The sequence below is a fragment of the Bos taurus genome, chromosome 2 (assembly GCF_002263795.3).
Source record: "Bos taurus isolate L1 Dominette 01449 registration number 42190680 breed Hereford chromosome 2, ARS-UCD2.0, whole genome shotgun sequence".
NCBI classification, from domain to species: Eukaryota; Metazoa; Chordata; class Mammalia; order Artiodactyla; family Bovidae; genus Bos; species Bos taurus.
Genome location: NC_037329.1, coordinates 6,273,206 through 6,296,760, shown reverse-complemented (window position 1 = coordinate 6,296,760; position 23,555 = coordinate 6,273,206). Strand labels below are relative to the sequence as shown.

The 23,555-nt window shown below is 37.0% G+C and overlaps 1 protein-coding gene across 1 annotated transcript; it reads right to left on the bottom strand.

The window, feature by feature from the left end:
- Window positions 1–11,269: 11,269 nt before the first annotated feature.
- Window positions 11,270–17,897, bottom strand: MSTN (myostatin). The gene is given in 3 exon segments (NM_001001525.3): window positions 11,270–13,157; window positions 15,190–15,563; window positions 17,392–17,897. Coding segments are annotated over 3 exon segments (1,128 nt in total). The 5' UTR covers window positions 17,765–17,897; the 3' UTR covers window positions 11,270–12,776.
- Between the last annotated feature and the right edge of the window lie 5,658 nt (window positions 17,898–23,555).

Here is a 23,555-nt window from a genome sequence, read left to right as displayed (position 1 = left end):
TTCATCATCTGTGTATCTTCTTCACAAAATGTCTATTCAGGTCTTCTGCCCATTTTTAAAAATCAAGTTGTTTGTTTTTTTGGTAATGAAATACATGATCTGCTTATGTATTTTGGATATCAGCCCCTTTTGGTTATGTCACCACTTGTAAATTATGATGGATGCTCTACTACATCTACTTCTACTACTAGATGTTACTCATTTTAGTAAGTTTCTGTGCTATCAGATTTTATTATATGACACATTTAAATATTTTATAATTATGTATTTTAAACCATTTATTTAAACAAAAAAAAACCTGAGAAGGGATAAAGAGGCTTGATCAGATATCAAAAGGGAGGTACTTGGCACAATAAAATTTTAAGTACATTGTTTAAAATGTTTTTTCTTTTCTCTCGCTATTGTTTTCCATGTTCTCAGAGTCCGTGAGTAGACAGACAAAGCTTCATAATTTTGGAGCAGATATGGGTCAAAAAATCATGGCATAGAGTGTGCTCAGTCCAGACAAGTGATATTGATACGCACATCCAAATTTGAAGAAAAAATGTATTTCTGTAGGTTTCGAACACCATAATAGATTATAAAGCAAAAATAAAAACCTGTTGGAAAGTTCAAAAAAAAAGAAGTTTTTTTTTTTTTTTTAACTTAACCTCTAACCATGTTGCTCCCTACTTAAAATGTTTCACTAGCTTTCATCACTGACAGCATCAAGTACAAACTCCACAGAAAGACATACAAAGCACGTCCTGCTTGTCGCTCTCCCCCCGAGCCTCATGGCCTGTCACTCACTGTCCAAGGCCCTCCCCCTCCAGCCGTTCTGAAATACTCGCAGGACCTGGCAGCCGCCATGTTCTCTCATGCCTGCATTCACGTGTATATGTGTTGTGGGTGGGGACTTTGTTCTGGAATACCCTTCCTTCTTTTTTCTCCTCATTTGTCTTTTTTCTCCTTACTCATCCGTCAAACTTTTATTCATTATTAAAGACATCTAACATCAATTTCTCCTTGTAAGTCTTCAGTGAACTCCCAGCATGGTGAGATGACGTTCCTCTTCTCTCCCCCGGCACCCTGGGTAAACCGTTTGTCACATTTTATTAAAGTTGACGGCGTGCTTTTCCGCTGTCACTCGCCTGTGCATTCCTGGAGAAAGAACCATGATTTACGCCTCTCCTCCTTCTACAGTTCCTGCAGTGGTATCTAGGATTCGGTGGATGGGTAAAACCTGATGGGCTATCACACAGATATGAACAGAATTAATATGTTATTTCAGAGAGAAAATACCAGAGACAATCATTTTCCTGCCCTCCTCTTCTGATGACACTGGAGGGACAATACTGCTCCTTCAGGAGGCTGAATGATTGAGAATATTTTTTTGTGACTGAAAGAGGAGGGAAGTGTCATTTTTTTCCTCTGGAGTTGTGGGAGAAAGGGATTTTGGCTTCAGTAGAGGTAAGGGACTTTGTCCTGGATGGATTTGGTTGTTATGGACTAGGTATGCCATACCTAAGGTGAAGCAGGAATTAAAATATGACAATAGTAGACTTAAATTTTTGACAGAATAAATGAAGTAATATGAATGTGCATAAATATATCTGGTCATTTCTGATTGGACAGAAACCGTGTTATCATCAATCATGCTACTGTTTTCACATTCATCTGAACTTGCTTGTAGTTCGATTTCGAGAAGGTGGCTGATTTGACAGTAGCATCGTGTATTATTGCTAAACTCTCTAAAGATGACTTTTTGGATCTATGGATCCATGTGGTCAGAACAAGTGTCCACTAAGCACCATTCCACATTCCAAATCACTAGGGGAAAGATAGTGTTATAAATGGTGACAAATGGATAGTCATCTGAAGAAAAATAAAGTGGATTCCTACCTCAGACTATGATGATAGCATTGAGCTGGATCAAAGATTTCAAAAGTAATTAGCAAGCCAAAAATGTGTTAGAAGAAATTATGACATTAAAAACTACAAATATACTGTAGAAGTCTCTGTATTACCAAGAGTTGGAAACCAGGGAATTCCCTGACAGTCCAGTGGTTAAGACTCGGCACTTTCATTGCCATGGCCCAAGTTCAATCCCTGGTCAGGCAACTAACTAACATCCTGTTAGTTGCATAGAATGACCAAAAAGAAAATTAATGGAAATCAAAAAAAGACTAAAATATGTAGCATCATGCAAATATTTTGAATTCTATATTTAAAAAAACATGGAACCACAAGTCAAAAGACAAATGGCAATCTGTCTGAAAATCTATAGCTAATTTTTTTTTTGGCTGTACCCCATGGTCTTAACTACTGGACCACCAGGTAATTCCCCAGTTACGGCTAATTTCTTAAGTATGCAGGTTTTGTTTTAATACCCACAACCTAATAGAAAAAATAAGCAAAGGGTAAAAGCAAATAATTAACAGAAAAACAAAGTACAAATAATCCTTAAATATAAAAAGATTATTAACCAAACTCAAAATAAGAAAAAAATGCAATTAAAACCTTTTTTTACCTCTCATTTCAGAAATAAGAATGATGAGGGTGCAGGAAAATAGTAACATCATGCATTATTAATGGAAATATAAATTGGTTCAATCTCTGCTGCTGCTGTTCAATCTCTACAGAGTAAAAAATTGGCAACATCTATTAAAATTAAAGATACCCACACATGCTATATATACATATTTATTTATTTGGAATCCTTTCAACTGTAAATAACAGAAACCCCAATTCAAATATGGCTTTAACAGTAGAAAAATCAATTATATAAGTCCAGATGTAAGGCAGCTCTAGGTACAGTAAGATCAGTATCTCGGTAATATCGTGAAGACTTAGATTCTTTTTGTATCTCATTTTCATCCTCATGGTATTTGCTGTGTCCTCAGATTGTCTTTAAATTTTAATATACTAGTGTTACAAGCTTTCCAGGTGGTGCTAGTGATAAAGAAACTGTCTGCCAATTTGGGAGACAGAAGAGATGCGGGTTCAATTCCTGAGTCAGGAAGATCCACTCCAGTATTCTTGCCGGGAGAATCCCATAAACAGAGGAACCTGAGGGGCTACGGTCCATGGGATCGCAAAGAGCTGGACGTGACTGAAACGACTTACCATGCATACATGCAATTGTTATCTATCATAATCAATGTAACCATTTCTTATTGTTGGAGACATAACTTCCAATTTTAAAAACAGTAAATAGCACTGTGATTTCATGTAAGTATTTTTATCTTTGTTTTCCTTGGATAAAATTTTACCAACTGAACCACTGGGGAAGCCCTGGATAAAATTTTAGAATTAAAATTATTCTGTAGAAACTTTAAGGATTTTATTAAATATTGGAAGGCAGCTGGCCAGGGCCTTTCTATGGGCAATGTTTAGAGTGTTTATTGCTGATCATCTTACTAATAACACTATATTTTAATATAAAAATTTAGTAGATTTGTAGGTGAAAGGATAGTATATAATTTTAATTTACATTTTTTATCATTAGAATGAATAGTATAATTTATTAAAAGGTTAAATTTTTATAGAAGGTACTTTTCAGATCAGAATCAAGAAAAAAAGTATTTAGAAAAATTTAAGTTCAAGGGTCTAGGGTTCAGGTATGAAATATAAAGTACTAATAAATAGATTCAAATAGCTAGAACCTATTCCTATATCCTCTCACATAAAGATCTCAAGAGCTTATGATGGAAATGAATTTGATGGATAGAGAGAAGTTTTAGACAGTGATCTTTTTTGATGCCCTACTTCATAGGCTGAGCTAGATGTAGAGAAGAGAAACATGTTATAGTCATCCTCTAAATTTGGAGACTTGAGAGTAGGGGGATATTGTTCATCATTTTCTGGGTGAGGTCTGTGGAGGTGAGAAGCATTAGAGCAGGTCCCATTGATATCACAGTGCCTCTATAGAGCAGAAATGGTGATATAGCACAGGAAGCTTGAGATAAAAGCTGATGTCAGTTTCAAAATTAAAAAATTCTATTTTTTTACGTCTGAACTAATAGCTTTACATTTGAACTAATAGTTTCACATCTGAACTAATAACTTTACTTCTACATTTGGGAGGTTTTGGCTGTTTTACCTTTTTAACTGAAGTATAGTTGAATTACAGTATTGTGTTAGTTTCAGGTATAGGCACAGTGATTCAATTTATATATGTGTGTGTGTGTGTGTGTGTGTGTGCTCTTATAGCCAGAACCTATTCCTATATCCTCTCCTGTAAAGATCTCATGAGCTTATGATGGAAATGAATTTGATGGAAAGAGAGAAGTTTTAGACAGTGATCTTTTTTGATGCCCTACTTCATAGGCTGAGTTCTTTTATATATATATATATATATTCCTTTTTGGGGGAAGGAAATAGCAGCCCGCTTCAGTATTCTTGCCTGGAGAAGAATGGACAGAGGAGCCTAGCAGGCTACAGTCCATGGGGTCTCAGAGTCGAAGTGGCTGAGTGACTGAGCACACATATTCCTTTTCATATTCTTTTGCTTAGATTATTGCAAGATATTGAATATAGTTCCTTGTGCTATTTAATGTCTCTTTTTACATTTATTTGCATAATAAGGAGAGTAGGTCCTTTTTTTTTAGTAGGTCCCTTTGTAATTTTTTTTTTATTTAAGTATAGTTGATTTACAGTGTTGTATTAGTTCTGTATTTGTGTTTCTCTCATCATGTTTGCACCTGTCGTAGTCACTTGGTCACAAACATCTCTAAACCTCAACTTCCTCATTTTAAAAGTGGAGATACTAATATCTGTATAATGTACTTCTCCCTTGTAAATAAATGTTCATGCTTCCTGTCCAAGATTCCATGAGTAGTTTATTTCTTGCCAATCTGAACAGGATATATGAGGCCCAAGAATACTAACCAGGTAATGTACCTGGTTACCAGATACAGTGTGTCAACACAATACATGTTGTATCAACAGATATAAAGCCATTTGGCACAAAATTCCAGCCTTTGGCACAAATTCTGCCTGAAATCACACTGCTCTCTTTGGCCAGTACCAGGACTGCTTGTTCAAACATCTGGTAAAAGCAATGTGGGGCTCACTAGTCACAGTCTACCCTCCCCTATCAGCAAAGGAGAGAGCTCTGCTGGCACTGCAGTGTAAGGTCTTCCCCCAGGAGAGTCCCAGTTGGTGCAAGTTATTTCAGTCATAGAGATGCATCCTGACCTATGGGTAGATGGGAGCCCAGCTAGCTTCCCGTCTCCTATGCAACTTCCTTGGAATTTTGTATGACTCTGAAACTGTAAGGAACTATAATTCACTAATTCATAAGTTATAGATCCTGATAGATTCTAGACTTTGGGACAGTTTTACTTGCTGCCAGGGAACATCTACAAGTAGGAACCAATACTCTCATTTGGTCTCTTTTGCGCTATCCCAGAGCACCTGGCCTGGTTCAGAGCCCAAGATGGCCTCAGTAGATCCTTTACTCAGGGTGCAGGCAGCTACATAACTCAGGCCATTTCTTGAGCTGCTGAGAAGTATGCAGCTTTTCAGGAAGATATTCTTGGAGCTCAAGCCAAGCAGTTGCCTCAATGACTGCCCTATTGTTTCCATTTAACAGTTTGGGTTTTCTCCCACAGTCACTTCGGTCTGCTCAGTAAATTGGTGTTTTATGCTTGATTTTCACTTTCAGAATCCTATCTCAGCATTTTGAAGATCTGATGTCGTGATGTAGGCGAACGTTCCTGTATTGACATGTTTTGTTTTTGGCTAGTGGAGAGGCGATGCCAACATTCTGAGTTCCATGGGAACAGAGCCAAGAGACGTTTGGCTTCTTCGAGTTAGTGTCCGTGGGAGCGGATATGGGAAAGTCCTCTGGAGGATCCATGGCCAAAACCGCATAATCAGATTTTGTTCTGAATAGGGTCCTTCATAAGATGTTAGGGGAAGTAAAAGAACATAACATTATAGGAAAAAAATTTTCTTAGTAGAATGGTCTTGAATGGTTAGGAAAACAAATGAAAGATAAGAATTAGTAGGTTAATCTCTTTATTATTTTGGTTTACCTAAAGCTTACCTTTAAGACTAATGGAATCAAATTTATCTGTTGGCCCTTCTTGGAAGAATGCTCCACAGATCTCCTTAAGATCAGAATCAGAAATATGTTTTAGATAAGTTAATTCCAGTGAATAGTGTTTTATCATAGTGATATGCAGAACTAATAAAAGAAAATATTAAAGTCAGTTTTTCAAGAAAGTCAATATATGTGTGTTTAATAAAAAATTACCTTTATTATACAACCTAAATAATAGCATTGTACTATTTAAAAAACTTTTCTATCTTGAAGTAATGCAAAATTGGAATCAGTGAAAAGACTAAGCATGTATTTTTTTTGTTGTTTCAGTGACAAAACTATGTATTTCTGTATCAGGAACATTTAGTGTAATGTTAAACAGTAGCTGAAGTGAACTGTTCAACCATTGTAATATTATTAGAGAGTTGTCTATCATTATTACATGTATATGTTATGCCTGTCAGATAAATTAGACAGCTTCATATATAAAGTCTTACATTCAAGAGCATTCTGTGTTGTTGACAGGATGTGACATTCATTGAGGTCTTTTGACAGGTAAGCTAGTAAAGTATTTGTAAATAATCTATCTAGTGTTTTAAATGGTAGCAAAGATAATCTTGCTGTAAATGAATGCTCTCTAATGAACATATATTAATTTTTAAAGACTATAAAATTCCATCTGGGCATGAATGAACTAAATTTACTACCACTTTGCATTGCTTGACACTGTACTCAGCAAGGACCAGAATCAGTATAGTTTACTTTGATGTGTTTTGCAATGTGTAAACTGGAACTGAATGGCCATGCAAATGACATTTCAACACTATATGTCATGTGCCAGGCAAGTCATGACTTGCATATCATATTTTAGCCTAAGGTTTAATTTCTTAGTTATATTACTGGGTAGTATTCGTGTGTCTTATTTTTTAAAGTGATCATGTGATATTTTAAATGGAATTTTGTTTGCGTGATTTTTTAAAATTTATTTATTTTTAATTGAAGGGTAATTACTTTACAATATTGGTTTCATTTCTGCCATACATCAACATGAATTAGCCATAGGTGTACATATGTCCCCTCCCTTTTGAACCTCCCTCTCCCCTCCCACCCTTTCCCACCCCTCTAGGTTGTTACAGAGCCCAGGTTTGAGTTCCGTGAGTCATACAGCAAATTTCCTTAAATGAAATTTTTTATCAAGCTACATTTTTAATAAGTACTATTGGAATGAATGATCAAACAAATTTAACCCTTAGATTTCTGTTTCTTGTATAATTAATATACAAATATAAATGCTATATTTCCTTGGGCGGTTTGATTAATTTATTTGAACCTCAGTTCCCTCTATGAAATGGGCATAATAATAATACTTTAAGCATTATGAAGATGAAATTACATCATTAATGTGAGGGTACTTTGAAAGATATTGTTCATTTGTATTACTATGGAGAGTAAAGTAGTGGTTTTAATGACATACTGCCATAGATTTTGGCACCCTACTTCAGTGTTCTTGCCTGGAAAATTGCATGGATGGAGGAGCCTGGAAGGCTGCAGTCCACGGGGTCGCTGAGGGTCGGACACGACTGAGCGACTTCACTTTCACTTTTCACTTTCGTGCATTGGAGAAGGAAATGGCAACCCACTCCAGTGTTCTTGCCTGGAGAATCCCAGGGACGGGGGAGCCTGGTGGGCTGCCATCTATGGGGTCCCACAGAGTCGGACACGACTGAAGCGACTTAGCAGCAGCAGCCATAGATTTCCTTCTGGAGTCTATTTGTCCAAGAAAATCTCCAGTTGATAAGAGATTTATTTAGATACATGTAAATCGTTTTCATCTTATGGATATTTAGTTAGTGCCCGGTATGGACATTACTCAGCCAGCATACGAAGACTCAGAGCCTGTTTTCGTTGGTAGCTCTCCTGCATTTTGCCTCTTGGAATCTTTCTTCTCACTCTGACCCACAACCCACTCTCCTCCAGCATTGCAGAACTCTTGTTTCCGTTTGTGAACCAGTTCAATTTATGACTTTGGGCATCTCTCTCTTTAGAGGGTTCTGTCATATTCTGTCATATTTAATTAGATGGTCTCTAAGGTCTCTTGCAGCTCTCACATCCTCTGACACTGATCCACTTCTGTCTCTGTATGTTGTTTCTTGGCTTTGCTAGTTACCTGCTCTTCTTCTACCTTCTCCTAATACTTATTAAAATACAGCCATACAACATGTGCAGAAACCAATGCTGAATATAGATAAGGATATATTACAAATTATAAACATTAAAAAATATAGCTTCACTTTGTCATTAGGAATTGGTGAAGAATTGTTGTAACTAGAGCAATGGATCATTATGTCAGATTTCTCTGAGTTCAAATCCAGACCAGCCACTGCGGCGCCTCCTGGTGTCTCATTTCCTCAGAGCTCTCTTCTGTGACGTGAGGACGGTAATGTCTCCTATACTGACCATGTGAGGAAGGTTCTGAGCACAGATGTGCAAAGGTGCTCAGCAAATATTGTCTCCTCATACCTGCCTAATTCTGATACTCAGACATCAAAACCTTGATGATTTATTGATTTTGTTTTTGACACAAATAAATAGTTTGGGTTCATAATTTGAAGTGCTTTTTATTCAGCTGTCTAGTTAAATCTGCCACAGACTTGCCAAATGATGATTGGATAATCTTTAAGAAACAGAATGTTTTTATAATTATCAAAGGTTTTAGTCAGGTTATAAAACATTCTGTGTTTCTTAAAGATCATCCAATCATTAATTGGCAATTAGAAAGGGTTTTAGTCATGTTGAGCCTTCCCTGATAGCTCAGCTGGTAAAGAATCCATCCTAAATGCAGGAGACCCCAGTTCGATTCCTGGGTTGGGAAGATCCTCTGGAGAAGGGATAGGCTACCCACTCCAGTATTCTTGGGCTTCCCTTCTGGCTCAGCTGGTAAAGAATCCTCCTGCAATGCGGGAGACCTGGGTTTGATTCCTGGATTGGGATGATCCCCTGGAGAAGGAAAAGGCTACCCACTCCAGTATTCTGGCCTGGAGAATTCCATGGACTGTATAGTCCACCGGGTCTCAAAGAGTCAGACACGACTGAGTGACTTTTACTTAGTCATGTTAAGACATCTAGGATGATTTGATATTCATTTTCCTCTTCAAATATTCAAATTAGTTAAGAATTAAAACTAATTAATTGGGAACCAGGTCCTTATAAATATGTCTTAATACTTCATAAACAATTTTTTACCTTAAGAAGGAAAACTTGATATCCCTCCTAAGGGTTTATAAATTAGATTCTGTGAATAAACTCTGCTGCTGCTGCTAAGTCACTTCAGTCGTGTCCGATTCTGTGTGACCCCATAGACAGCAGCCTACCAGGCTCCCGAGTCCCTGGGATTCTCCATGCAAAACACTGGAGTGGGTTGCCATTTCCTTCTCCGATACATTAAAGTGAAAAGTGAAAGTGAAGTCACTCAGTTGTGTCCGACTCTTAGAGACCCCATGGACTGCAGCCTACCAGGCTCCTCCATTCATGGGATTTTCCAGGCAAAGTACTGGAGTGGGGTGCCATTGCCTTCTCCATGAATAAACTCTAGGAAGACCCTAAACTTCCTGATATTTTATGCAAAATTATGAGTTTTCTTTTTCCTGGTGAGTGTGTCCCTAGTTTTCAACAGACCCAACAGGGTCATAGATATTCTTCAATAAGTATATGGTATCTTAAAGTGAAGTAGATCTGTTTTTGTTTGGGGGAATAGGGTAACTGAGTTATAATTTATCTGCTGTCAGTGTCAAAATATTGCCTTTTTAGTTTAAGAAATTAAAGTTCTATACAGAAGTGCAAAAATAAATTTAAATACAAAGAGAACCATAGAGTTTGTAAGGGTTTTCTGTTTGTTTTTAATTTGTATTGTGCTTTTAAACTAATATAGATTTGTGGGAAGCATGAGAAGTATTACAAAACATTCAGAATATTAAAACAGATACATTACAGTGAACTTTACATGATATTTTCTGAAAATTTCAGGGATTAGTGTCACATGTCACAAGTGAATACTCCTGGGGTGCTGAAAATGAAAGTGATGTGCTCATAAACAGACTACCAAAGCACATTTGCCATTCCTATGACTTTGGCAAAATAGGGGGGGGAAATGCCTAGGTCTTGTCACAGAAGAAATTGGTCCTGATGCTTTCTTTCATGGTCTTATGGGTTTTGAAAAGGACTACCAAATGGAGAGATTGGTGATGTGATCCTGGGGACCCATGGGTGAGGCTGAGTATGAAGACTGAGGAGTCCTGTGACTGGGCCCTTGGAAACTGAGAGGGATACTTCCTCACATTTCTCACTGTAGAGGTCAAGGGCCCCAGTTATTTGTACTCCAGAGCCTAAGGTGCGTGGATGCACCTGCTGACCCCGACTTTTAGGTCATGTATACTCATGGCCCAGATAAAAGTAGGTTCTGATATGTGCAACCAAAAAGTGGCCTTAGCCCGTCACCACAGTTGGCTCCTTCCTGCCCCCGCACCCCCCCAGGAGCAACTCACGTATAGCTCCAGGATTGTCAGTGTTAAATATTATCACAATTAGAAGAAGTAGTACATTTTGTTTGTATGAGTGTAAATTGCTGTAATATAGTTTAAAATTGTATTTATCATACTTATAAATTATTTATTTAAGACTCAGAACACCAGAGAGAATTAGTCACTGCTAATTAAACATAGTCACTTCTTTAGAGCTAAGTTATTAAACTGGCCAGGAGTGGAGAAGAGAGCTCACTTCAAAAACATGTATAAATAGTGTTGCACGTAAGGATTCTAGGCACTTCCTAATTATTTCTCAGTTCAATTTGAAAATGTATTCCCCCAAACTCAGATAAGTGTGTCAGTCTCATTAAGTGCTCGGGAAAAGATGCAGCCTCCCTGTGTCCCTGTGGCTTCAGTAGAACTTGTAACTCTAGGACCATATACCCTTGCCAACTGCAATGCATTTGGAAATTGAACCTAAGAAAACATATAAATAGTTTTCAGGTCAAGATAAAGAGAAATGAAACAGATGTAACTAGTCCTTGCTTTTGTATGTTTAAAGCAACTTGACCAGAACCAATTTAACAGGAATTTCACTCATGAGAAACTAGAGTAGCAGACCTAAAATTTCTAAACCAAACTTTTGTGCTCAGTCATTAAACTTTTATAATAAAGTGGAAACCAGAAATCTAGAGTTAATCATTATAACATGAAACTGTTGTCTTTCAAAAAAGGTGAAAACACTTTAATATAACTTAAATTGTTTCTACACATTGGATGTAAGAAATAATTTCACTTAATCATAAGTACAATTTATTTGATTAACAAAATCCTGATTTACAAAATAGTAGTAAATATATGCAGAAATATATTCATTATCAAATTATAAAATAAAATTAACAATTTGTAAGATATCATCAGTTTATTATTCTGATTTCAGATAATAGAGTTAAATCATTTTGGTATGCTTAATATTTATAAGTATTAAAATAATGGAACGTTGAGATTTGAATACAATGACAGTAAACCATTGAAATTTCACATTCACATTATACAGCCATCATGAATCCATAAGTGAATGCTAATAATGTAAAAAAATATAAAATGATTGTAATATAACCATCTAACCATTAGCATATGGAGTTTTAAGACCACTATTTAATCAACTAATTTGCTCCAAAATATAAGCTTTTGCTTTTATGTCCTACATGACATGTCTTTGTGCCTTAATACTTAATTTGAAATGTCCTTACTGTAAAAATATACCAAAGTAAATAAAAAAGGAGACATTTATTTACAAAACAATATTGTATACATATTATATAAATGCAACTATTTCAAAATCTTTTTATACAATATTGATAGAATCAGTCATTTCCATTATTTCATCCTAAAAGCTGCAGTATTGCAAAGGCAGGCTATAATTTTGAAATTTTGACCAAAATGAATACTTTTTGACTGCCTTTTCAATGCAGCTTCTCCAAGTATGCTACAGAATTGAATGTAGACCTCTAGGAAAATGAGTTTTCTTTCTCTATAGAACATCCATTGCCCATAGGGAGGAGTGTGAAAATGCACCTGAAGAAAGGAGAAACTTATTACTTTCCTGAATGTTTTTTGCTTGATAAACCTGATAACATCAGCCATTCAGCCTATTGTATTAGCACCATTGGCAAAAACTGTTAATGTACTGTATCAATCAGTATAGGAATGGTAACCTGCGTATGGTGTGCCATCCCTACTTTGTGGAATCTCATCTTACCAAGTATGCTATCATACAATATAAATTCAAGTGTTTAAGGATGTTTCAAATAATGGTATATAACAATACTGCATTTTACCAATACTACATATAGATTTTTCTGTAAATATTAAGTGAAACTGTAGAGAAATAGATTTTAAAGCATACTCCTTTAATTCACCAGAAGACAAGGAGAATTGCTTTCATTCACCTGCATGTGTTGTAATATATTTCAACATAAATGGAATTTGATCTCCTAGTTCAAAAACTCTGGAAATCATAAAACTTTTTATTATACGATTTGTTTGGATGGTTAAATGCCAACCATTGCATATATTCTCTCTTTTTAGCTCATATACTGTAGCTTGTGCTTAAGTGACTGTAGCATACTCTAGGCTTATAGCCTGTGGTACATAATTTCACAGTTTCAAAATTGTTGAGGGGAAGACCTTCCATGTTTGAGGAAGCTATGAACCAAATATAGACCTCATGAACACCCACAGCGATCTACTACCATGGCTGGAATCTTCCCGTATATTATTTGTCCTTCGCCATTAAAATATAGCATATTAATTGGAGACATCTTTGTAGGAGTACAGCAGGGGCCGGCTGAACCTCTGGGGTTTGCTTGGTGCACAAGATGGGTATGAGGATACTTTTGCAAAAATACAAATTCACATTCTCCAGAGCAGTAATTGGCCTTATATCTTTTAGGTGCAATAATCCAATCCCATCCAAAAGCTTCAAAATCCACAGTTAGAGGGTAACGACAGCATCGAGATTCTGTGGAGTGTTCATCACAATCAAGCCCAAAATCTCTCCTAGATCTTTTTGGTGTGTCTGTTACCTTGACTTCTAAAAAAGGAGTCTGTATGGAAAGGAAAGAAGAGTTAATAATAGATCCCAAAACACTCTCCTACCTCAAGGACTCATTATTAAAGAAAGAAACTAATCATTTTGCTTATGTCACATTTCTTTTTAAAAGGCACAGCATTAAGGAATTTTCATTTACACTAGGCTTGATTCTTCCTTTATGGCTCAAAAGTCTACAGTAGCCATAGGGATTCCCCTGTGGTCAGATCTTTGTCTTGTTTATTCTTGTTTTCCTCCGTTTGAGTATCTGAATGCCTGACACATAATAGATGCTCTGAAAATACTGATGGATGACAGTAAAGGGAGAGGGGGAAGAGAAGAGAAAGGAGCAGGGAGGAAAGAAGAAGGACAAGGCTAGCTTATGTCTTCCTGCTTATTGATTAAATATGGTGGCTAAATATGTCTGATGACCCCTGGAGGGATAGGTATACTCATTCATCCTCCATTCACTTGGTCTTATTCAGGGAAACTTGGATATTAACACCGAAACACAATAGTTGCCACCCAGTACTGCACAGATGTAATGGGAAAAAGGAAGGTAGAGGGATGAAGATAGTGGTAAGTATATAGGGTTGGAAAGACTAACTCCAAGAGAGAGAGGCACAGACTCAGAAGAAGATACAATGATATTCCCTTTATTCTTTCACTAAAAAGTGTTTCCATTCAGATATTTAAACTACAATTTGCTAATCCTCCTCCTGTACCAATCTTTTCATGAATTTGAGACATTTTTCCTTTTATATGGAAAAGTCTGAGGAATACATCTTATTAATCATCTGTTTAATAATACTTAAGACCTCTGTCACGTCACCAACTTTGATCATTAAAATGCTACCTAGAAAAAAGAACACATTCTTTTTTATCCTACACTAAAACCAAAATAGACCTGGTAATTATTGGTATTTAAGATTATACAAAATAACATCATTTTGGGAGTCAATAACATTTTATGTAGTATATTTAAAGAAAAATTGATCACCTGGAAAATTTTATAATGACTTAAAGAATATGTTTTCATTTAGGTATGATTTACTTTACATTTAGATATCATTTAGATATGATATTCACTACAAATAAGACCATTTAAAAACTATAAAGCTTGCAAGTATAATCTTTTGTTGTAAATTATATCAATAACTGGAAATAAAAGGTATGGTCACATTAAAAAATTTTTTGAAAACAGAAGTAAATACAAGCATAGATAAGCCAGAAGAGTGAGTAGCTCTAAACTTATACTAGATTTTAAAATGGTTTTTTATTAATTTTTATAATATATAAGGCATTATTTTCTGTTTGACTTTATATTAAATTAGTTGACATTACCTAAGTTAACTCCTGTTAAAGAACAGTAAGACAGTTCAGAAAATAGCTAAGTAGTACAAGTTAACTAGCCTGAAATTTTTAATTTTACCAGGGGTAATTCACAAAGTAATCCACATATACATCAGTGCATCAATAGTCTATAAAACAAGGAACATATTTATCATGAGAGATCTTAAATATAGTATATTTAATAGTATATAAACCTGAACATATATCTAGTTAATTTCTATAAGTAAAAGCATTTTATTTTAATTATAACTTGTAGAGTTCATTTTTCTGCCTTATTAAGCAAAAGAATTTTAACAAATTGGTCACTCTTCTGGGGGAAAAAATGTGTTGTTGGGTGAGTACTAGAATCCACTGTGAAGACTTCATGTTTTTATTTATATAATCATGTAGCACATCAACGGAAAGCATTTTATATTTCATTCTCAATTCCAAAGAATTCCCTAAAAACTTAAGGACCATGGTATAACTTTTTTTCTTTTAAATCCTCATGCAAAGTCAAAGTATCAAGAGAGTGTTTCATAGGATGTGAAATGGGACACCTACTTTTATTGAGTACAGGGCTACCACTGGGGTAAGGTGCCTTTGTCTGGCTTATAAGCACAGGAAACTGGTAGTTATTTTTCACTACTATTCATTCACATTATGAATAAACACATAACAAGGTTTTTAGCATGTTATTTTCAGTAATCACTTACCAGTCCATCTTCTCCTGGTTCTGGGAAGGTTACAGCAAGATCATGGCCATTCTCATCTAAAGCTTTGATTTCAATGCCTAAGTTGGATTCAGGTTGTTTGAGCCAGTTCTGCAACACTGTCTTCACATCAATGCTCTGCCAAATACCAGTGCCTGGGTTCATGTCAAGTTTCAGAGATCGGATTCCAGTATACCTTGTACCGTCTTTCATGGGTTTGATGAGTCTCAGGATTTGCACAAACACTGTCGCAGGAGTCTTGACAGGCCTCAGATATATCCACAGTTGGGCCTTTACTAGTTTATTGTATTGTATCTTAGAGCTAAATTTAAAGAAACAACATTTGGGTTTTCCTTCCACTTGCGTTAGAAGATCAGCTATAAATGAATAAGAAAAAAAGTTACTAAGATCATTTTTATGAAAAATGAACGAACACCTCCATATCAATCTATGAACATTTTTTAATTGGAATAATGTGTGCATATTTAGTCTTTTAAAATGGAAAAATATGTAGCATTTCATTCATAACAGCAAAATATCAAGTATAACAGTTATTACAGCTTTTCAGAATCTTTTAGGTATATGTTTTTTCAGCTGTTATGAGAAGCCTACTTCCTTTCCAGAGAACTGTGGACTAAGGAAAATTCTATTAAGGAATGAAAAGTGGATGAAATTTTAAAATGATGATGATTAGAGAGAACAAGAGACACTGTGGAAGAACATCCACTTAGAATTCTTTGGGAATCTGAGTAGTTACACTTACTGAGCAGCTGTACCAATCAGTCTGGAGGAAGGAACCCTTCCCCCAGGCCTGAATTACCTGGGGACAAGACACAGTGAGCAACTAACTGAGCCTCGGGAATTAGCAGAAAATATAGTGCATCTGTTATGTTAGGACGCTGGGACAGCCTTTTAAAGGAAAAAAATAAAAAAACTAGCAGGTAATTAGCACCAAAACTTAGATGTTGTATTCAAGCTGTTTCAAAACTTAGAAAACATTGTCTTTAGGGCCAGGCTGTCATTGTAAGCAGAAGCACTTAGCAATTTCTTGCCTTTTTGTTTTCTCAAGATTGTTTATAAGTAAGGCAAATCTATTCCAGGATTATCTGATAGCACAGTCTTAAAGGAAATTTATTTGTTGCCTTATAAACTAGTTACTTAATAAGAAAAAGCAGTATTTTGAAACTGTTTTGAGTCCAGTTTAAAGTGGGTAGAGGCCTGTATAAAGCAAGATCGCAGACACATGGCACAAAACTCTTTCTGGTCATGCCTTCTCTGTTGAGATGCCTGTCTCCCTTTCCTTGAGTATAGGTTTGAACTGACTGCAACAGAAATATATGAAACATATTATCTTTCAGAAACAACATAGGTACTACATATAGGTAATAGTTCTCCCTCCTATGAGGAATACAATAATATTTTAGAAGGTTATTAAGCATGTGCCTCCTAGATATGTGCAGACCAGGTACTCTCAACAATAGTACCATGGTCAGGGTATAAGTGGAACTTTGTAATTAAAATGTTTATTTCTTAGAATTTTCTGCTGATTAGCTCATGATTTTTCACTATGCTGTGTTTACTTCCTTATTGCTCTTACTAATACATTAAGTTTATTAAGAATATTCTTTTATCCTTTCCACTCTAATAGCTTTCAAAATTAGATACTCTGTGAAGACCATAAAAACCCTATGAGAAATAGTTTTGAATAACAGAAGTCATTCTAAGTGTTCAGCAAATGCCCAGATAGGCTTCAACCTCTACAGATTTCTTCCTTTCTCTTTTATTAATGAAAAAAAAAAAAAACCTGTTATTATAAATGCATATTTCAGGCAACCAAATGCAATTAGGAAATTTGATGTAAATTTTTCACATTGCTGATACTGTCTCCCAATCCTTTACCTTGGTAGCATTAAGCTGTGAAAACATAAACATGTTATAGTTGTCATACTAAACTATATAACATGAATGCTATGCAAGCATTTCATTTTTGATTTTTAGCTTTTTAGCTCTCTAAGGAAACAAATAAAGTAGCAGCTTTCAGTCTCATTGGTCTATTTCTCATGAAATCTTGAAAAAAGCTCTTTCCCCTCCTCCTTACATACAAGCCAGCAGCTTGTTAAAAGAGCCTGAAAATAGATCGGTTTCTCATGAACACTAGAACAGCAGTCAGCAGAGTCGTTGCTCTGCACCAGCAGGACTACTCACACTCCGTGGGCATGGTAATGACCGTTTCCGTCCTGGCGTGGTAGTCATCGTCTTCCAAGGAGCCGTCACTGCTGGCATCTCTCTGGACATCGAACTGATCAATCAGTTCCAGGAGTGGAGGAGCCTTGGGCAAAAGTTGTCTGATAGCATCTTTGCTGATGTTAGGAGCTGTTTCCAGGCGAAGTTTACTGAGGATTTGGATTTTTATGGCTTCTAGTCTTGAGGATGTAGTGTTTTCCCTCCACAAACATGCATTACACAGCCCCTCTTTTTCCACATTTTCCTTCTGCTCGCTGTTCTCATTCAGATCCACTGGGCCAGCAACAATCAGCATAAATAGGTAAATATAAACAGAGATTTGCAGTTTTTGCATGGTTTTAAAATCAATACAATCTTTTCCCTTGTTCTTACTTCTTCCTTTTACTTTTCTTTTGCTTTTGAGTAACGCCAAGCCAAACGTTAATGCCTGCCCAGTCTGAGAGACAACTTGCCACACCAGTGAATCTTTTATACTGTATTCCAAGTGGCTTTTTATATTCCAACTTTGATGAGACAAGTGTCGTCGGGATCTGTGATTGGCTCTTGCTCCACAATGAATCTCGCTGTCAGAGGTTAAAACCCTGTCTGTCACAAGTCACCAAACAGTATTTTGTTACAGTCAAGGGTGAGCTGATTCATTTGACTACTTCTTAAAAGGAATAAATCTATGAATAATAAAGGCTGTATGTGACATTCGAAAAATTAAAAACTTTATTAACAATAACATATACACTTAGATCTTATTCATCTTTATATGTGAAACTTTAAAAATTATAATTTAAGTGAATAAATCTTAATTTACACTTCATACTTAAAAAGTTGATATGCTTTTCCCTCAGAAAATAAAATGATTTTATACTATTTAAGTAAGCATTTGAAGTAAAAATAATTTTATTTGTTATATTAAATTATTTTTAGTCTTGTATAATTAGAAAATACAGATTTATTCAGGAAGACTTAAATGAAAAGACTGTGATACTAGTAAAAGATTTTCTGCTATAATTTGAGAAACTTGTTTCCCTGAATAAATTCTTAACACATAATGAAAATCCTACTTTAATATTAAATTGCTCATGGAATTACTTTTAAATAATATCTTTTATTCATATGAAAATTGTATTTCAGTTTCAATTGACTAGTATTAAGTTACTTCCTATCCTAAAGTTGCAGATTAATATTGCTCAGAGGATGTGTTTTTTCATTGTTTATTACAAAGAGGATATTGTCAGCTATTTGATCTTAGAATAACATAGAATGACTTAGAAGATAGTGAATTTTATGATGGGTAACAAAGTTTTCCTCAGCTTTCCAGTGGTAAAAGAAAAAAATGTAGTTATCTACCCTCTGTAAATTATATCGGAGCATTGTGAACACAGAAAAGGAAAGGAACACCATCATGAAGGGTGCCCATTTTTCTGCTTCTCAGTAGTGTGCTAGTCCATTTTTCTACTTCCTAGTACTGTGCGACCTCCTAGTACTTCCTTTGCCAGTTTCTCATTTGACCGGAGGGCAGACACCTGGCAGGGATTTGGGGTAAGGTCTGGGAGCAGAGAATGGGGCTTTTTGTTCTCTAAATTGAAGTGGCCTCTGTAGGGATCAAACTCTCAACCTTAGCTTTGGGAGCCACAAGGTCTAATCAAATGAACTATTAAAAACCTAAACAAATATAGCCAGCAAGAAACAGAAGCTGTTTCCAGGCCACAGGAGATTTATTTTTCCTACTACTTTTGGGGAAGCTAAGGACTCCTAAGAGAGTTAATCCATTACTTTTTTCCCCAAGAGAGTGCAGTGGTTCATATCAAATATTTATTTTTTAGGTCACTACTTTCGCACATTGTACACTAATTTACTGCCTCAGTGCACTAAAATGCAACTCAGTAGCCTGAAAAGTTAATGCATTTTCATCAAATTCTTAAGAGGTATCTACATCTCTTGAGAAAAAATGGCCTTACATAATGCATTAGATTTGCCCATCATTAAAGATTAAGGAAAACCAGACACAAACCAGATGCCCTGAAGGATTTCAGATAGTCTTTGTTGCGGAGCAGTATTAGATCAGGCTTATAAAGTTTTATTTGTTTGGTAAATTTATTTTTCAACATATAAATCTTTGTAATGTTATAATTGTAACATATGCCCCTATACACTTCTGAGCAAATCAAATCCTTTTTCCCTTTTAACTTGATTAGAATTGTGTAGCAATTGGGATCTCAGGTCCTGGAGTTGGATAGACCTGAGTTCAGATCTCAGTTTGCCACTGTGTAATAATGAATGAGATACTTCTCTAACCTTCAGCTTCCTCATAGAGTGTTGGGGGCATGTAATTCAATAATACATGTAAATTGTTGAGTACAGTGCCTGTCATATAGTAAGTGACTGATAACTGGTACTTGAGTACTTAGTCTCTGTTTCATGCAGAGGGGGTTGAGATTATGGTTAAATTCATCCTCCACATGAACTAGAACTGCTTCAGTTTGTAATTGCCAGCTACCGACTGACATAGGCTAGCTCTCTAGTAAAATGGTGTAAGGCAGCCCTGTGAGCGCTTTCTCCTTACTGCCTGGAATAAAGGAAACAAAGATTATCATTTCCACATGGTCAGTGCTCGTTATTCATGGATCCCGTGCTTGCACATTTATGTCTTGCTGAGATTTATCTTAACTTCATAATCAATCCTTACAGTGCTTTTATAAGCATTTGTGCGTATGCACAGAACAATGGAAAATTTGAGGCTTCCAACACACAGGATCCCAGCTGAGGTCAACCTAGTCAATTCTCTGCCTTGTTTCAGCCCTCATACTTAGCAAGCACCCTTTTTGCAATCGATATGCCACCATGCTTTTTATATTTTTGTGTGCATTTGGTGGCGGTAGGGAGTGATCCTGTTGCTTACAGTGCCCCCCAAGCGTAGTGTTGAAGGGCTGTGTTCCTAGGCACAGGATGACTGTCATGGAAAGAAGGATGGTGGTGCCGGGGGGCTGGAGGAAGGGTGCGGTGTGATGGGGGAAAGCTACTGTGCAATAGATGCAGAGTTTTCAATTCGAGAAGATCAAAAAGTTCTAGAGATGAATGTTGATCATAGTTCCACAGCAAGGTAAGTGTACTTAATGCCACTGAACTGTACAGTTAAAATCAGTTAAATAATAGTCAGTTTCATGTTATGTATATTTTGTCCACAATTTTAAGCAAGAAGGCTGTGGCAGGACTGAAGGAAAAATTTTTCCTCATAGAAAAACAATGTGTGTTATGTAAGCTTCATTCAGGCTTCAGTTATAGGCCTTTTGGTTGTGAACCAATGTTGAAGAATTAGCGGTACGTATTAAATAAGATATTTTAAAACAGAAATGCACACAAAACAAGGTTATTTATTGATTGGTTAACAAAAACGTGACCAGAGGCTGACGGGAATCTAACCTTGTAGTTCCCCTAGGGGCAGTGGTTCAGGAATCACTTATTCATGTTGGCAGTGATTGGGTAGAACATAACCACTGTGAATAATGAGAGTCAGCTCTATCCAATCTCCGGAGGTCAGCATTGAATGAATTAAGAGGTACTCAAGAAATTTCAAGAACGTGTTTTCCTTCTCCAGTGCTGGGATTTGCAACCTTCCTATGGCTTCGGAGCAGCAAGGTTCACCAGCAGTAGGAACCTTCACTGCCGTGTGGGTGCTGCGGGCCTAACTTCGGACAGGACTTTGTTGCTAGGATGAGTGCATAGAGAATTTCTCCCAGGAATTCTTTGAAAGCAGTTTCTTCTCACAGGAGTCCAGTGCCCCTCCTCACAGGGCCTGAAGTTTGCGTTCCCCATGTTCTTCTTTGTACTCAGGAGGCCTTACGTTTGTGTAACCATAAGTAAGGTAGCAAGCAAACTTCTCTCAACTGTCTTACAAACACCAGGTGGCAGGGGAGGGGGTGTGCGTTTCAAAACAACATTGAGAGTATAAAGCATATTTCCCAAAAAACATTAATGGTTTTACTGTTTGCATTCTGGAAGCTCCCAAATGTTATTAATGTAAAGTTTGCCAGGAGTTTGATGATGTGGCAAAAAAAGGAGGAGACACATGCTAGTAAGAGAGAGAGAGATCAGTCGCTCAGTCGTGTCCGACTCTTTGTGACGCCATGAATCAAAGCACGCCAGGCCTCCCTGTCCATCACCAACTCCCAGAGTTCACAGAGACTCACGTCCATCGAGTCAGTGATGCCATCCAGCCATCTCATCCTCTGTCGCCCCCTTCTCCTCCTGCCCCCAATCCCTCCCAGCATCAGGGTCTTTTCCAATGAGTCAGCTCTTCACATGAGGTGGCCAAAGTACTGGAGTTTCAGCTTTAGCATCATTCCTTCCAAAGAAATCCCAGGGCTGATCTCCTTCAGAATGGACTGGTTGGATCTCCTTGCAGTCCAAGGGACTCTCAAGAGTCTTCTCCAACACCACAGTTCAAAAGCATCAATTCTTTGGTGCTCAGCCTTCTTCACAGTCCAACTCTCACATCCATACATGACCACAAGAAAAACCATAACCTTGACTAGACAGACCTTTGTTGGCAAAGTAATGTCTCTGCTTTTGAATACACTATCTAGGTTGGTCATAACTTTCCTTCTAAGGAGTAAGCGCCATTTAATTTCATGGCTGCAGTCACCATTTGTAGTGATTTTGGAGCCCAGAAAAATAAAGTCTGACACTGTTTCCACTGTTTCCCCATCTATTTCCCATGAAGTGATGGGACCAGATGCCATGATCTTCGTTTTCTGAATGTTGAGCTTTAAGCCAACTTTTTCACTCTCCACTTTCACTTTCATCAAGAGGCTTTTTAGTTCCTCTTCACTTTCTGCCATAAGGGTGGTGTCATCTGCATATCTGAGGTGATGGATATTTCTCCCGGCAATCTTGATTCCAGCTTGTGTTTCTTCCAGTCCAGCGTTTCTCATGATGTACTCTGCATATAAGTTAAATAAACAGGGTGACAATGTACAGCCTTGACGAACACCTTTTCCTATTTGGAACCACTCTGTTGTTCCATGTCCAGTTCTAACTGTTGCTTCCTGACCTGCATATAGGTTTCTCAAGAGGCAGGTCAGGTGGTCTGGTATTCCCATCTCTTTCAGAATTTTCCACAGTTTATTGTGAAAAGTAATGCTAGTAAAGTAATGCTCTAAATTCTCCAAGCCAGGCTTCAGCAATACATGAACCATGAACTTCCTGATGTTCAAGCTGGTTTTAGAAAAGGCAGAGGAACCAGAGATCAAATTGCCAACATCTGCTGGATCATCGAAAAAGCAAGAGAGTTCCAGAAAAACGTCTATTTCTGCTTTATTGACTATGCCAAAGCCTTTGACTGTGTGGATCACAATAAACTGTGGAACATTCTGAAAGAGAATGTTCCTGACCACCTGACCTGCCTCTTGAGAAACCTGTATGCAGGTCAGGAAGCAACAGTTAGAACTGGACATGGAACAACAGACTGGTTCCAAATAGGAAAAGGAGTATGTCAAGACTGTATATTGTCACCCTGCTTATTTAACTTCTATGCAGAGTACATCATGAGAAACGCTGGGCTGGAAGAAGCACAAGCTGGAATCAAGATTGCCGGGAGAAATATTAATAACCTCAGATATGCAGATGACACCACCCTTATGGCAGAAAGTGAAGAGGAACTCAAAAGCCTCTTGATGAAAGTGAAAGAGGAGATTGAAAAAGTTGGCTAAAGCTCAACATTCAGAAAACTAAGATCATGGCATCCGGTCCCATCACTGCATGGGAAATAGATGGGGAAACAGTGGAAACAGTGTCAGACTTTATTTTTCTGGGCTCCAAAATCACTACAGATGGTGACTGCAGCCATGAAATTAAAAGATGCTTACTCCTTGGAAGGAAAGTTATGACCAACCTAGATAGCATATTCAAAAGCAGAGACATTACTTTGCCAACAAAGGTCTGTCTAGTCAAGGCTATGGTTTTTCCTGTGGTCATGTATGGATGTGAGTGTTGGACTGTGAAGAAAGCTGAGCGCCGAAGAATTGATGCTTTTGAACTGTGGTGTTGGAGAAGACTCTTGAGAGTCCCTTGGACTGCAAGGAGATCCAACCAGTCCATTCTGAAGGAGATCAGCCCTGGGATTTCTTTGGAAG